The sequence below is a fragment of the Amphiprion ocellaris genome, chromosome 20 (assembly GCF_022539595.1).
Source record: "Amphiprion ocellaris isolate individual 3 ecotype Okinawa chromosome 20, ASM2253959v1, whole genome shotgun sequence".
In the NCBI taxonomy this organism is placed as follows: Eukaryota; Metazoa; Chordata; class Actinopteri; family Pomacentridae; genus Amphiprion; species Amphiprion ocellaris.
The window spans coordinates 21,252,769-21,268,225 of record NC_072785.1 but is presented as its reverse complement, the minus strand read 5'-3'; the positions used below and the strand labels follow the sequence as shown (position 1 = coordinate 21,268,225).

General features: G+C 40.3%; 1 protein-coding gene across 11 annotated transcripts in view; it reads left to right on the top strand.

Moving 5' to 3' along the window:
- The window catches only part of kiaa1109 (KIAA1109 ortholog), an 83,796-nt gene that overhangs the window by 64,114 nt on the left and 4,225 nt on the right, over positions 1–15,457 (top strand). For all 11 annotated transcript variants that reach the window (XM_055005669.1, XM_055005670.1, XM_023261174.3 and 8 more), the window contains 14 exons: positions 916–1,111; positions 1,611–1,811; positions 2,030–2,206; positions 3,993–4,130; positions 4,643–4,888; positions 5,033–5,186; positions 6,954–7,111; positions 8,776–8,965; positions 9,693–9,910; positions 10,293–10,544; positions 10,657–10,860; positions 12,400–12,594; positions 14,337–14,471; positions 15,182–15,347. In XM_055005669.1, the coding sequence (XP_054861644.1) occupies positions 916–1,111; positions 1,611–1,811; positions 2,030–2,206; positions 3,993–4,130; positions 4,643–4,888; positions 5,033–5,186; positions 6,954–7,111; positions 8,776–8,965; positions 9,693–9,910; positions 10,293–10,544; positions 10,657–10,860; positions 12,400–12,594; positions 14,337–14,471; positions 15,182–15,347 (2,630 nt within the window). The remainder of the gene's footprint in view (positions 1–915; positions 1,112–1,610; positions 1,812–2,029; positions 2,207–3,992; positions 4,131–4,642; positions 4,889–5,032; positions 5,187–6,953; positions 7,112–8,775; positions 8,966–9,692; positions 9,911–10,292; positions 10,545–10,656; positions 10,861–12,399; positions 12,595–14,336; positions 14,472–15,181; positions 15,348–15,457) is intronic.

Here is a 15,457-nt window from a genome sequence, read left to right as displayed (position 1 = left end):
TGTGACTAGTTGTAATTCCATAGTTGTAATGTAATTACGGATATCCTGAATTACAGTTGCAGATATCTGTAGTTATGTCTGAGGCTGTGGCAGGTGGAGGTGGAGGGAACTTGCTCTTCAAACATACTACAGCACCGCAACAGTAGCTGCATATGACGAGCCGTTTTGCTGACACGTCAGAGCATATGGAGGCGAAAGCTGACGTAAACGTCAGCCATAAGTCTCTAATGAACACAGCTTTCATTCCCCGTAATCTCCTTGCTGGTGACCACTTTCTATTTCACAGCATTTTGTCATTATTTTATTCACTATAGCAACCATCGTTGCTTCTACGGATACTGTTCAGATTCTTTGCAGGACCAATATCCAGTGGGAAGTTTTGCATGAACAGCAACATGCACAACAATTGAGACTAGTCACAATGATGTCGGAGATATCTGCAACCATTATTTTGACAAGTCAAATTTTAATTACTGATATCTCTGACATTTTGACAAGTCAAATTTGCATCATGGATATGTAAAATAAAAATCCTGATTAGTCAAAGTAACACTGTTGATATCTGGAATTTAAATTCTAATCAAACTCATCAATTAAATGCTAAAACAGCTTGCGAGAGGAATCTACCTATAGTCATGTGAATGTAATCTATAGCTCTTATATATATATATATATATGTATATATATATATATATATATATATATATATATATATATATATATATATATATATATATATATATATATATATATATATATATATATATAGTTGTTATTTTTCATCATATTTTTTCAAAATCCTCCTTCCCTGTTTGTTATCAGCCTGTGAAACCACACATTTAGACATACAGTTACATACTTTACTTTTAAGTGAGAATTTCTGCCTGTAATATTGTTTGTCGCATTTGTTTCCAGCCTTCACAGATCCGCTTCAGCTGCCTGCCCGTGTCCAGGGTGGAGTGTATGCTCAAGCTGCCCTCCTTAGACCTGGTCTTCTCCTCTAACCGTGGAGAGCTGGAGACCTCGGCAGGAGCTCACCCCACAGACGGATCCCACCCGCCCTCCTCCACTCCACCTGGGCAGCATATCCCCAAGCCAGCTCCCAGCAAAGGTCTGCAGAGCATGACTTAGCACTTTGTTTTGCTGGAATAATGGTGCTCTAATGTATGCAGAGATATGTGAACAGAACATTTGCAGTCGAAATCTTTTAAAGTCTATCACACACTGTGAGAATATCTATTAGCTGTCACTGCATGGCATGTCTGGGCCCTGTACGATTTAATGTTGCTCGCAGCTTGTTCTCTTGCATTCATTACTTTGCTCTCCAGTCTGTCTTTTTGCCAGATGATGCAAGTTCTGTCACGCTTTTGTTGTTTGCTACCATATAGTGCATCTCAGGTCCTATTTTTTTACTCAGTCTTGTCACATTTGTGATAAATGCACAATTTGGATCTCTAGCTCTAATTAGCTAAATCTAATTCTGAGACTGTGTTTTTGTGTCAAATACACTATGCTATTTTTGTAACAGCTATATGCATAGTTAATACGTTTATGTGACTGCTTGCCTTCCCTCCTCCATTGTTTTTGTGGCCTCCTCTGCCTCCTTACAGCATCTCCATTGCTGGGGAGCCCTCTGGGCAGGAGCCGCCACAGCAGCAGCCAATCCGACCTCACGGGTCCCCCCAGTAACTCCTCAGGCCTCAGCTTCACCGCCTGCATGTCTGACTTCTCCCTCTACGTCTTTCACCCCTACGGCGCCGGAAAGCAGAAATCAGCTGTTACAGGCCTGCCTCCGGGCCCAGGGCCGCTAGGTATGGAAATCTTCTTGTAACATTCTTATGTGCTAATGATACACATTTGCAGTTTTTCATGTTTTATTATTACATTTTTTTCTTTTACTGTGAATTGGATTTATGGAAAATAATAACTTTGTGCTTTCTGCCAGTTGTCAGACAGTATTATGATAATGGCCATCATAAATCAAATTAAAGTTTAATAATCACAATGATTGCTGTACTTTTTCCTGCAGGTACAGTAGATGAGGAGCCGTCTTCAGTGACAGGAAGAAAAGACTCTCTAAGCATCAACCTGGAGTTTGTGAAGGTCAGCTTATCTAGAATGAGGCGCACCGGAGGCCCCACCTTCATTGAAAGCTTCATTCCTGGTAAAGGTGGAAAAATGGACACCACCCTGATCAACATCTCAGGTACACTGTCATCCCCAGAGAAAACTGTTTCTCCATTAGGAACCAGCTGGGAAGTTAAGCTAGGGATTTAATCAATTTTGTGCATAAGCAAAAGGAATATTAATGAAAGTCATAAATATGTGTCAAAGTGTATATTGCAACTAATAAGTAGCAGTGTTTCAGCTGATTGGGTAGTTGCATCAGTTAGGCTAAAAATGACATTGGCCTAAATTGTAGATTAGAACATCAACAGTGTTATTAGGTGCTGACATTTTGTAAACAACTTCAGTGCCTTAGAAACTTCAAGACTGCAGTTCAAAGAAGCTAGTGTTCCTTCTTTAACTAGTGAAATGTCCAGATCTTGATGTATTTTATTCATTTCTTTTTTCAAATTTTTGTGTGTGGTCCATAAAGAGAATATTATTATTTATTTTTATTATAAGAACAGTTTGATGTGTGAAACTGCTGCATAGTGTTAAATGTTCCCTTAAAGAGTCCATCCTAAGCTTTTTGGGTTTTCCCTTTTCTTCATGTGTGCCTTTTTAGGCATGCAAAAGGTCTGCAAACTTACAAAATTAAAAAATAAGTGCATGTCCAAGGGAGATATTCCGCTTCTATTTAACTTGGGATGCAACGAATAATCCAAATTGTTGACAAGAATCAGTTACCAAAGTAGTTGTTGAATAGTTGGTGACATTATTACGTGTAATTTTCACACTGATTCAGAATGTTCTGACATAAAGGCATTATTGCCTCTCTGTGTGCCCGTCAATCAGTGTGCATACGAGTGTGCTGAGTGTAGTACAACTTTTTCACATAATAAAGTTACATATGGGAAATTGCATGCGGAAGCAGCAATTCTCATAAACTCACATACAAGGATTACACAGTACACATCCAGCATCTTTAATGCCTTTAGTGTTAGTGGCTTTAAACAACCTCAGGCTAAGTTTAAAAGCTGATAGGTAAGAGCCATTCAGTGTGCAATTTATAATCCAAATAGTCCATTATTCATTTTAATAGTCAATAGATCATTCAACTGTCAAAATAGCTGTTGCAGTGTGATATGTGACGTATTTGCAGAACACCTGCCTAGCAGCTAATTTGACATACCCTCAAGCAAAGAAGAAGAGGCTGCCTCACTGTCCACCATTATTTCGTCACTGGAACCGCTAGAGATGTGAGGTTATACAGAATATAACCAATGTTACCTCACTTGAATAGAGACAGAGACTTATATGAGGTACTGCAGCAATACACAGTAAAAAAAAAAATGTGTTTTTGAATATTACAGCCTGTAAAAATATTCTACTTGATCCCAAGAATGAAATTTCATACCTGTAAATGTGCATCATAGGGGCTTTTTAATCTGTGAATCAAGCAGCATTCCTGTGTTACTTTGTACAGTAATTAGATTTACAGCCAGGATATTTGAAGTGGTATATTGTACAGCAGAAGTGAAGAAGTGAAGACTTTTAAAAGTAGGATCCTTACAGAATATAACATTTAGCAATGCTTTCAGAATCTGTTAAGCAGAACCACTGGATGCTACTCCAAGTTAAAAAGAGGGTTTGAAATCTCAAAAGGAGTGCATGAGCTGATGAATGGGACACTTTACAAGCACATAAATGAGACAGAGGGCAAAGTGAACTGAAAAAATGGCCCTTTCCAAACTCTGCATTTCAGGATGCGCAAGTATGCGCAGATTTTCAAAAGTAAATTTGTTTTAGGAAGGATTTGCACTGTAGAACCTTTTTCAAAGGGGTGCTTTACATAAATATGAACAAATTTGATATTCTCTTCTCAGCTGTGTGCGACATTGGCTCGGCTTCCTTCAAGTACGACATGAGACGACTGACCGAGATCCTGGCTTTCCCAAAGGCCTGGTACCGTCGGAGTATTGCCAGACGCCTCTTCCTGGGAGACCAGACTATCAACCTCCCAGGTGACTGCTCACAAAGTGCAATCAGTAGCGGGGATGGCTTTGTGTGTTGTTTACACCATCATACTGTGTGTATATATACTAACCTCAGCTGAATTCATCCCAAAATAACAAAACAGCAACTGTGTGGCCAACTCTTTATTTGTTGTTACATTTCAGCTTTTATGTGACATCTAACACAGTCAAAATAAGCTTTTCTAGGCTTCTGTCAGTGCTTCGCTTTTCTTAAAATGGCCATTACTGATGTGCTTTTTCAAACACTTGACATTGTTGACTTTTGTATGAACCTTAATATAACATTTGAGGTTAATAAAACTAAAGAACATGAAAGGAAGAACCTTAACAATTTATTGAATATCCATCTACTACTACTAACCTCTGTGGATTTAGCTTGTGTTCATTTTTAATACTTCGTCTCGCTGAGCTTCCTTTAGCTAATATTTCACCCACCACACTACATTGAAATTTACAAGGCTGTCCTTTACTTACATCTCCAAACCTTTATTTTGCTCCAGCCTCTGGCCCCGCCACTCCTGACTCAGCTGAAAATGTCACCCAACATCTCTCCCCCGAGTCCAGCCGAAAAGCCTACTGGAGGACCTGGGACGGCAGCACCGGCACACAGCACATGCCTCAGTCCCCCAACGTCTTTTCGGAGCATTCCACTGGAAGCAACATGTCTCCAAGCAGCCTGGGCCACCTCAAGTCCCCTGCACCGGGTCGCACCAGGAGCGTGTCTGATTCCTCCGCTCCAAGGAGAGGTACAGGTTTTAGTTGTATTTGTCATACATTTACTAAATGCTTGTGAAATGCCTAGTGCCTTTACAGGGTGAACCTGGAAAATATTCCGTTTTTAAAAATGGAGTGAAACATTTTTTACCTAATTTTTGTTCACTTTTGTCCAGATTCGGTGACAAAAACATCCACTCCCTCCTTCGGGAAAAACGGGAAGGCAGCGGGTCAGCAGGGGTCGCCGTGGGAGACCCTGGTGGTGTTCGCCATCAACTTGAAACAGCTCACTGTCCAAATGAACATGAGCAACGTTATGGGAAACAACACGTAAGTAATCACACTGTCCTCTTAACTGTGCAAACTCAGAGGATCACATAGACAATAGGGCAAGCACATGGTGAGAATCAGGATAGAATTCTGGAAAAATCTGATAATTCTTAGTGTTTTTACAGCTTATGGCTCTGAGGAATGGTGTATATTTGGAGATTTTTTTTTGTAAAGATAGCATGTCTTTCCAGCCTTCTGGCGGGTTAAGGTTCAGAGGGTTAAACACACAAAGTGCTTCAAATAAATTACTGTATGTTTATATATATTTAAATACCTTAGTTGCTATTTGCTGAGAAGAAATCGCAGTACAATGAAAACACATCCAGACAACTTAGGGGAAACAAACAAAAAACATTATTAAGAAATGAATAAGCAGGGGGATTATGTCATCATTACAGCAAAACAACAAAGCACTAATTAAATGGATGAAAGATCTTTTATCTAAGAGCGTCTGATTTATTTATTTATTTTTCTAGAAAACCACTTGACCTAGTTAAGACAAGCGTGTTCACATTGTGGGCTTCCCCTCAGACGAAATCATGACTAAATGAGTGTTCAGCCTGTTTGTAGTACCTATTTTATTTTATTTTTGCTAATGAATTCTAATATTGAGCATCCTATCTGCAACAACATAACAGATGAAGCAATAGTTATCAATTATTTACAGATAAACTGACATCAGTGTTATTTACAGCTTCCACCCTCTGGGCTAGTATAGATAAATCCACCGATTGTTGCTTAAAATGGGCTTTAAACTTGTGGAAGTGAAAATTCTGGTAAATGAGTCGGGGAGGGATTCTTGTGACCTGAAAATCTACAATAACTTACGTGAAAGATAGCCCAATAAAAAGGTACAATACCAGCTGGAAAACACAACTCCAATGTGAATTGCAGTCAAGAAAGTAAAGCGGAAAATATAAATTTAACCCCAGAGATAAACATTCCGTCTGAGATAAGCATTGTCAGCACTGTTTCTTGGTTTTTTTCTTTACATTTATCGGAGTAATCGGCTGCTACACCGGTGTACAGATATGTCTCTGGGGTGTCTCTCCAGCTACACATCCATTCAACAGCTGATATTCCAGCTCTTATGGCCTTTTATCGCCCACTCTTATGAGCTCAGTTCATCTCTAGTATAGTGCCGTATTTTACTGGCCACCACGATATGCAGTCGTTCTAGCTTTCATCTCAACAGTTGAGGCAGAACTGCAGAAAATCCTGCTGAATCAGTGACAAACACAGCACCCTCAGAAGTAACTGTTTTATGAGCTCTGCATCATCATAAAGGTAGCAAACATCCTGCACTCTGGAAATGTGTGGACTCCCTGAACAACACACGTCTCCTGCCTCCTCCACAACAAGTCCGAGTGCAGTCGACCTCTGAGCTGCAATTAAATAATTTATGACTTCAGGATATTCCTCCGTTTTGAAAACATTTATGCATAGGTATATGTAGCCTGGGGAAAAAGCAAGAATCAGATGTACAAATAGATTTTAATGTAAACAATATTTGCTAATGACAAGTTGAACTGACACGCAATAATGACAAACCAGCTGAAGTACATAATAATATCTGAGCTGATAAATCTGACATACAGACATGTAAAAGAGATTTAATACTCGAGGTTGGCTGCTCTTTTCCGTTTCAGTTACCTGTGTTTATTCCCATGAAACTTCATGCGATGAGTCATTTATGTTTCTTCGAGAGGCGCTCTACATTATTCAGTAGCATTTCAGTAGCACTCACAGTTGCGTTTGCCCCAGCAGCTGGACAACCAGCGGGCTGAAGAGTCAGGGCCGACTGTCTGTCGGCAGCAACCGGGACCGAGAGATCAGCATGTCTGTCGGCCTTGGCCGCTCCAAGCTCGACTCCAAGGGCGGAGTGGTGGGTGGCAATATAGACGTGAACACCCTGGAGATGGTCTGTAAGTAAACAAAGCATCGACTTTTCCAACATCTGGTGTTTTTCTGCAACTCGTTAGCAACTATTGTTCTAGCAGAGAGTAAGCTGTGGATGTGGAGCTGAGCCAGAGTTCTCACAAATCTTGGAGCAGTGCAGCGATAACATGGACATAAACATGAAACTCCTTCATAATTTACTCTACTTTATACTCTTAGACATGAAATTTGTTTTATATATTGCATCTGGTGTTAAAATATGCTAATATGCATCGTACATGCATCTGTGAACAGAAGATAATTTATAAGTACAGAGTAATCATGTTAGTGTATGTCCTCTGCTAAAGCATTGCATTTAACACTATTCCATGATACGTTTCGGTTTTCTGTTTGCCCTAGGCTAATTACACAGTTCAGAATAAAACACTGAACAGTGTACACTGAAATGGGCTAAATTAACATTATCATTTAAATTTTTAAATTGTTTTTGTTTGAGTGCAAAACAGCATGAAAATAAATCCGCTCACTTTTTTTCATACAAGGGGTGATAAAAAAATCCAGACACTGTGCATATAACAATCAAAAACTACACCTAATTTGAATTTGGCCACCATTTCCATCTAAGTAGTGTCCTTGTGCAGCAACATATTGCTCTCAGTGCTTCTAACTGGAAGTCGCTGTATGTAAATAGCTCGAGCACCATCTGTGGTAAGCACAGGGTCTTTTAATCTATGTCAACATGATGATCCTTGAACTTGAATTATATCTTGGGGAAAAGGAAGAAGTCATAGAGAGCCAAACCTAGTCCATAGGGCAGATGGAGAGTGAAAACTGTGTTTGTGTACCCAAAAAAATACGTGTGTAATCAGTGAGCTGTGACTGGGCGCACGGTGCATTGAAGCACCCACTTACCATCTTGCCAAAGTTAAGGTAATTTGTGCCGAATGTTCTGCCTCAGACACCTCAAGACTTTACAGTACAATTCTGTGTTGACAGTCCGGCCCTGGGGGATTAATTCTACGGTGTGCAGCCATGCAAATATTTAAGGAAACAATTAGCATATTCCTGACATGCCTTGTCCCGTCTTGGAAACCGTGTGGTCTTCTACTGTGAAAGCCGCTGATCCTTCTCTTGGTGGTAGCTGCAGACCCACCTTCCATCACCAGGGATGATTCTCTATATGAGGGTCAAATCATCCCTGCTGCTGACTGACAGAATATGACGGTGGTTCAAATGCACACCAACCAGTGGCCAGAAAAATGAGTGTAATACAGGTCCTGATGTTGAGAGGATGGTGTTATGGAGTCCCCTGATCCATGACAGTCACTACTGGTACATGTTGCTTGTGTGGCATGTCCCATGCATGCACACTGGAAACTGTCTCACAACTTGAAGTTTGCACCACATACTGATTTTATTACGCAACCCACAGTCTTCAGAGCTTTTAAACATTTTTACAGACGAAAGGTAGAGACAATCATACAAATACAGCAATTTACGATTTGAATGATTTGCTTGTTTACATTGACTACCTTTATATCATTAATTCAGTGTAACACTTTGTCAGAGTTTGACATATTGTCAGTTCAGTTTAAAGTCTATGTGCTTTATTTTCATTTTCTGTGTGTGTGTTCCTGTAGAAGTGGACAGTCAGTGTTGCAGGCCTAAACATTTATTGTGTCTTCTGTAGCCCACATCTCTGAACACCCAAACCAGCAGCCCAGCCACAAGATCCAAATCACCATGGGCTCCACGGAGGCGAGAGTCGACTACATGGGCTCCAGCATCCTGATGGGAGTGTTCAGTAACGCTGACCTACAGCTGCAGGATGAATGGAAGGTCAACCTGTGTACTGTTGACACCAGTATATCAGAGAAAAGGTACAGTATGATGTCTGTATGATGTTTTATGATTTTAACACACTTAACCCTCTGAACTCCATACAGTTTCTGGCCATTTTTTTGCTCTTGTGACATTTTTACACACTGTGGTCTAATTTTTTGATGCAATATAAAGTCCAGCACTGCTATGGAAACAGTGTAACCATGGCTAGATGTAGAGAGAACACAAATAAGTCTTTGGTGCAGTGGGACACAGTCATAAAATGAAAAGATAGAAGTTAAACGTCTTTGATCATTTATTTTACACATATTTTTAAACATGTGATCAGCAGTCAACAAGATCACATGCCTTTCACACCTGACAGCAGATTTTGGGGTTAAGAGTTTTAATATAATGCTTTCCCTGTTCTTTAATTTCTGTGTAGTTTCTTATTCAGCTCTCAATATTTGCGTCAAGAGCACTTTAACAAGCAAGGGATTTCTTTTCGAAATGCTGGTATTCAATTTGACATTTATTGTCCACTTTTGGAAATGCTTGGCAAGCTAAAACAACAAAATGATGCCTGGACTGGAGGGCATATGTTTACGTTTGATAGAACTACTAAAATGGTGAAATTGCACCACATTAGGTTTGGTGGATATGCCATTTTCTTTCATTTAAAAGCCATTTCTAATGGGCTCTTTTTCATGTGTTTCCTGCGACTGCTTTTTCAATCATCTATTTCCCTGTTTCCAACGTCTCTCTCCCCGTCTTTTGTCCTTCCAGTGAGATCTTCGTCCACGGAGATTTGCAATGGGACATTTTCCAAGTGATTATTTCCCGCTCCACCACACCAGACCTCATCAAGATTGGCATGAAGCTGCAGGAGTTTTTCACTCAGCAGTTCGACACCAGCAAGCGGGCCCTCTCCACCTGGGGCCCGGGCTCCTACCTGCCACCCAAGACCCCCGTCATCAACACTGAGAAAGGAGGTGCAGAGCTTTGTAAGTATACCTTTTTCCATACTGCTGGGTGACATGACAGTAGAATAATAAGATATGCACAGCAAATCCTGTTGATTATAGGCAGTGAAATTATTTGTAATTCTAATAAGCCTAATTGTACACCACTTATTCAAACTGTTGATAAGGTTGTTCAGCAGCTGAATGTAATCAGACATCCTCATGAGATAATCAGAAACAAAAAGCACAAGCAGCATAAATGTTTTTAAAAAATGAGGCTATTGAAGTATAAAACATGCATGATGCACAAAATCCGATCCTTTTATCACCCTCAACATGCCTCATGTTTCAGTGAGAATGATTCTCTTGGCCTGCATCCACACCTCTCCTCATTTTATGTCTCCAAACCGTCTTTGTCACACAGACGTGGATGCGGCCCATCACCGCCATTGGCCCGGGGTGCTGAAGGTAATCGCCGGCTGCCACATCTCCCTCTTCCAGATGCCTCTGCCTGAGGACACCGTACAGCTGGGCGGTTCAATGAGCCTCCATGGCAATCACATGACATTGGCCTGCTTCCACGGACCCAACTTCCGCTCCAAGTCATGGGCTTTGTTCCACCTGGAAGAGCCCAACATCGCCTTCTGGACGGAGGCACAGAAGATCTGGGAGGATGGTGAGACAAAATGTTCACTTCAGGCGCTCCAGTGAAAAAAGGGAATTATTTAGACTAGATATTGAGCTGAAAAAATCGTTACTCAGCTGACATTTGTATCTGTTGCATCCAGGCTCCAAGGATGACTCTACCTACATTGTGCAGACGCTGGATTTCCATCTCGGTCATAACACTATGGTGACAAAACCATGCGGTGCCCTCGAAAGCCCCATGGCCACCATAACAAAAATCACCCGCCGGCGACATGAAAACCCTCCACATGGAGTCGCTACTGTCAAAGAGTGGTTCAACTACGTCACTGCCATGAGGAGTGAAGGTAACCATTTCTATATGCCCATGTTGTATATGTTCAAAGCTCTGATACTTAAGCAGAAAATATGTAAACGATAGTTTCAGTCCATTGTGGACACCTTGTTTGTAATATTATCTTTTCCTTCCCCATCAAACTGATGCCATATTGTTTGCACATGCCCACAAGCAGCCAACATTCTATAGTCTTTACATAAGGTTTTAGTGGGTTACTATTGTCTATGATGGGGACTGCAGGAGACAGGAACTAAGACGATGTTGAACCCAAACTGAGGAGCTTGAACTAAGCTGCATTAGTCATCAGTATAAGTTTTTTGACCTGTAAATCAAGCAGATAAATAGTTTTTCCTGGTTTAGAATGGATTTTTGGGGGGGCGATTACACACAACAGTCAGCATGATCGGTCAGTATACATTAGAGGCAATTAGTCTGTGTTAAATTATTTGACAGAAAACTATGCTTCTTTTTGACAATATAGTTAACAAAAATGTCCATTGTGATTGAGTTCATGAAATCTCGATCCACAAAGCTGGTTAAATGAAAATTACTTGAATTCTTGTCATTTTGCTTCTAGTGATCCTCCTTCGCCTCTAGCTATAAAGTCTTTACAGGGTACCTAAACCTTCTTCTGGGGACACTGAAAGTCCCTCAAGATATGTCAGTAGGACTTTTGACTGCTTCAAAATGTAAAAGTTTCCTTCAAATTCACTTTTTCAGTATATGGAAACACAGTTGCTGTTTGGGTAAATAATAAAAGAGGATCTCAGTTCATGTTCTCAAGACTGTAAGCGTGGAATATACCCACTTGTATTGTCTAACTAATTAAATTCAGCTGAACAGAATTCATTTTTACATGAACCAGGACTGTGGACCATCTCTTCTGTTACTTTAGCATTAGGAAGGAATCTCTTGACACTCACTATGAACAAGCGAAACAATGATCGTGACCAAACACTGCTGTAATTTACATATGAGCATGTGAGTGTTGTTTTTTGATAGACTTGGATTAAATATGAACCACTATAAATGGGTTTCAGTTACAACAGGCTTATATCTGATCCACTTATTAGGTCTGTATTCGAACTGATATCGATCCTGTGCAGTGAATCATGTACCTCAGGTCAAGCTAGTCTAGTTACTGACATAAATGCAGTGAAGGCAGGACTGGAAACACTTGTCAGTATGATGTAGCAGCACCTCTCTAAAATGTTTCAACTAATATTGAACGCATAGCTTTAATTAGCTTCTGAGCTGATTTATTAAACAGAATTAGTGTTAGCTTGGTGTACCTAATAAGGTGGCAACTGAAGAATGATTGCTTACCACTTTTAACTTTTCTCAACTTCACATAGCTCATACTAAAAGAATACAGTGGGATTTTTATAATTTTTTCCACAAGGTTTGCTTTCTTTCAGCCCTGCAGCTCCTGCCTGTTATCCCAAATGTAAAATACCTGCAGATATCATTTAATAAAGCACAAAGCAGAGAAGTTTGCACATGACCTTAAACTCGGTAGAACTGTGACACGTTTTATCTCTTGTTTCAGAGCTGAATTTGCTCAGGAATGTGGAAGCCAACAACCAAGAGAGCGGAACGGCTGCTAAAAGCTCCAGTTTGCTGAGCAGTTTCCGCAGCTCCTCCAGCTACAACCATGAAACCGAGACCATATTTGCACTTCCCAGAATGCAGCTGGAATTCAAATCCATTCATGTACAAGATCCAGATGAGCCTTCACTAACAGGTACGATCTATAAGACAATAAACCATCTGGCGAAGTCTGAGTTATGTCCTTTTATCATGAAGCCACATCAGTTCTCCTTTGTAATAATCTGTGTTCAAAGAAAGTGTGTTTTTTCTTGAATTTGGTTTATAGAAATATCAATTCACACCTTATCTTATTATGTTTGTATGTGGTTTTGGCCGTTATAGAATACAAAATGTACTTTTTTTTATGCTGATGTTAGTCTTACACAGCAAATAATGCAGGATTGAGTAACTCTCATTGGATTTCTGTTGTTTGCACAAAGCTGTTGAACAACCATCTGCAGTGAGTTAATATTTTTTGCAGCTTTAAGCGTCTCCTGTGTCTGACTATAATGGCCATCATCAGCACATTAAAAAAATAAAGCATTTTTAAGTTCACACTTCCAGTGTGAGCACACAACGTACTTAGAACCTGCATAGTTTCGTACGCAGTATGGATTTGGGGAGTCAGCAACGGTCTTTGACATTAAAGGAGAACTCTGATTTTACACATCAAAGTATGTTCACAGCTGTGGGGGAGTACTGTGCTATTGCATATATGGAAAAATGTAGTATACACTCTTTGTGGCTATAGTGGAAGCTGCATGAAATCTGATAAACTGCCTCAAGTGAAAACACTCTTGAGTCGGTGTTGGGTTGAGCTGACAAGTATGAAAGTACAAAAAAAAGCCGATGTGGATTTAGAACAGAAAGTGCACTGGAGTCTGTGTTGGCTCTTACTGGAATAACATAATGGATATAGTGGGTGTCAGGTTTTGACTAGGAAGGAGAATGGGTTGTTGTCGACTGCATGATTGTGACCACTTTCTAAGTGTCTGACAATATGATTAAAACGCAACGTGTCGATCCAATAGAAGTCCATTTGTGTTAGCTGAGAAAAAATAAAGAGCAATGTGTAAATCTGTGCTCTCAGATTTGTTATCTGCCCCACTGATTTATAAACTTTGCTCACGGATTTGCAAATGACTTCTCTCTTCTTCAGAACAATGACTGAATCCAGTCCCCTTTGTCTAGATCTTATGCATGTATTTAATGCTGTACTGTGATTTGCATTGGACATTGTACAGCTTTCATTGGGTAACACTGTATTTATTGTTTTTCACACTGTTGAAATTAAAGCTGCTTTAAATGATCAATTAGTTGTCAACTATTAAATGAATCACCATCTATTCTGGTAGCTGATTAACTGATTTGAAAAATGTTGTTTGTTCTAAATTGTCGATCCCAGCTTCTTAAATAGGATTATTTTTTTCTGGTTTCATTACTCCTTTGTGACAGTAAACCGAATATGTTTTGGTTGTGGACAAAACTAGACATTTGAGGAAAATATCTTGGGATTTGGGAAAAACTGATATTTTTCACCATTTTCTGACATTTTATAAACCAAGCAAATAATCACTTAATCAAGAAAGTAATCAAAAGTACAATTAACAATGGAAATAATTATTATTTGCAGCCTTACTTGAAATGGCCTGGACTAGTTGTGGTTCTGTAAAGACAGAAGTCCATGTAAATCCCTAGACACTGATTATGAACCTGAGAGCACAAATTTACACATGGATCTTCTTTTTCCTCTGCTGACACTAGAGGGGCTCGGTCACATCCAAACATGCAAAGCTGTCATGCATTAATATTAGGGATTTTTTAAATCGCAACTTGAAAATATAATCACAGTGGTCCAGATCATTAATTCTTTTTTGTTTTATTCACTGGTTTCAGACTCCAACAGCAAACCCAAAGTGGAGTGCAGCGTGGTGACGGAGTTCACCGACCACATCTGTGTCACCATGGACGCCGAGCTGATCATGTTCCTTCACGACTTAGTGTCAGCCTACCTGAAGGAGAAGGAGAAAGGTTTTGTCTTTTAAACTGTCTGTCATTTATTCATTTATTATTCCTTACATTGAGTCAGCCAGAAAATAAACAATGCCTAATCAATTTAACTGCCCACAAATTCATCACTCGCTTAGCCATGAAGGGCACATCAAGAAAATGACTCATCACACCATCCGAGGAGGAATGACAAGATGAAGCACATCTGTCTGCCTCTGTACCTGTGAAGCTGTTTGTATGCTGTTGGACACATTTTGCAGAGCAGCATGAAACGCAGGCAGCTGAGTGTTATTTTCACTCACAGCGGGGAGGTCAGGAAGCCCAATGCAGGCAGCATTTTAATGGGTTTCACATTGTCACAAAGGAACAAATTAGCACTCTTTGTGCCGCCAACCCCGCATTCTTCACGACAATTAAAATATCGCCTTGACTTTGTTCTGTTGATTCTGCAGCCAAGTAAAAAGAGAGCAGAGGCGAGCGTGAAAATGTTCATCAGTGTTTGATTAAGCCTGATTAATTGAAGCAGGGCATATGGGTATTTGAATGTGAAAAGATCTATACCGTCGAGGTCCCGACTGCGCTCCGGGGGATTTTAATGAACGTGTATTGGGCTTTTCTTCTGGATATTGTTGCTGCAGAATGTTTGCCACTTAAAAGGAAACCACGAGGGCAGTGGAGCGTTTCAAAGCAACAACCTGATTGCCTTTCTCCCTGTCCCCTTGTGTCCTCAGCCCTTTTCGCCCCGCGGATGTTCGCGGCTCGGCCGGGCCAAAAGAGCCCCACGGCCCTGCACGATGAAAGCTCCTCAGACAAGGACAAGGACGAGGGCATCAACTACACTACAGTAGACTGGAGAGAGTTTATGTGCAACACCTGGCACTTGGAACCCACTCTCAGGTCAGTTCCGCTACACAGTTTTGTTTTTGGTTTTCTGGTTTGGTAGATGCATGGCCTTTCACATGACCAGTCAAACTGAATCACAATGCTCATTCATGAGTAATGCCCAT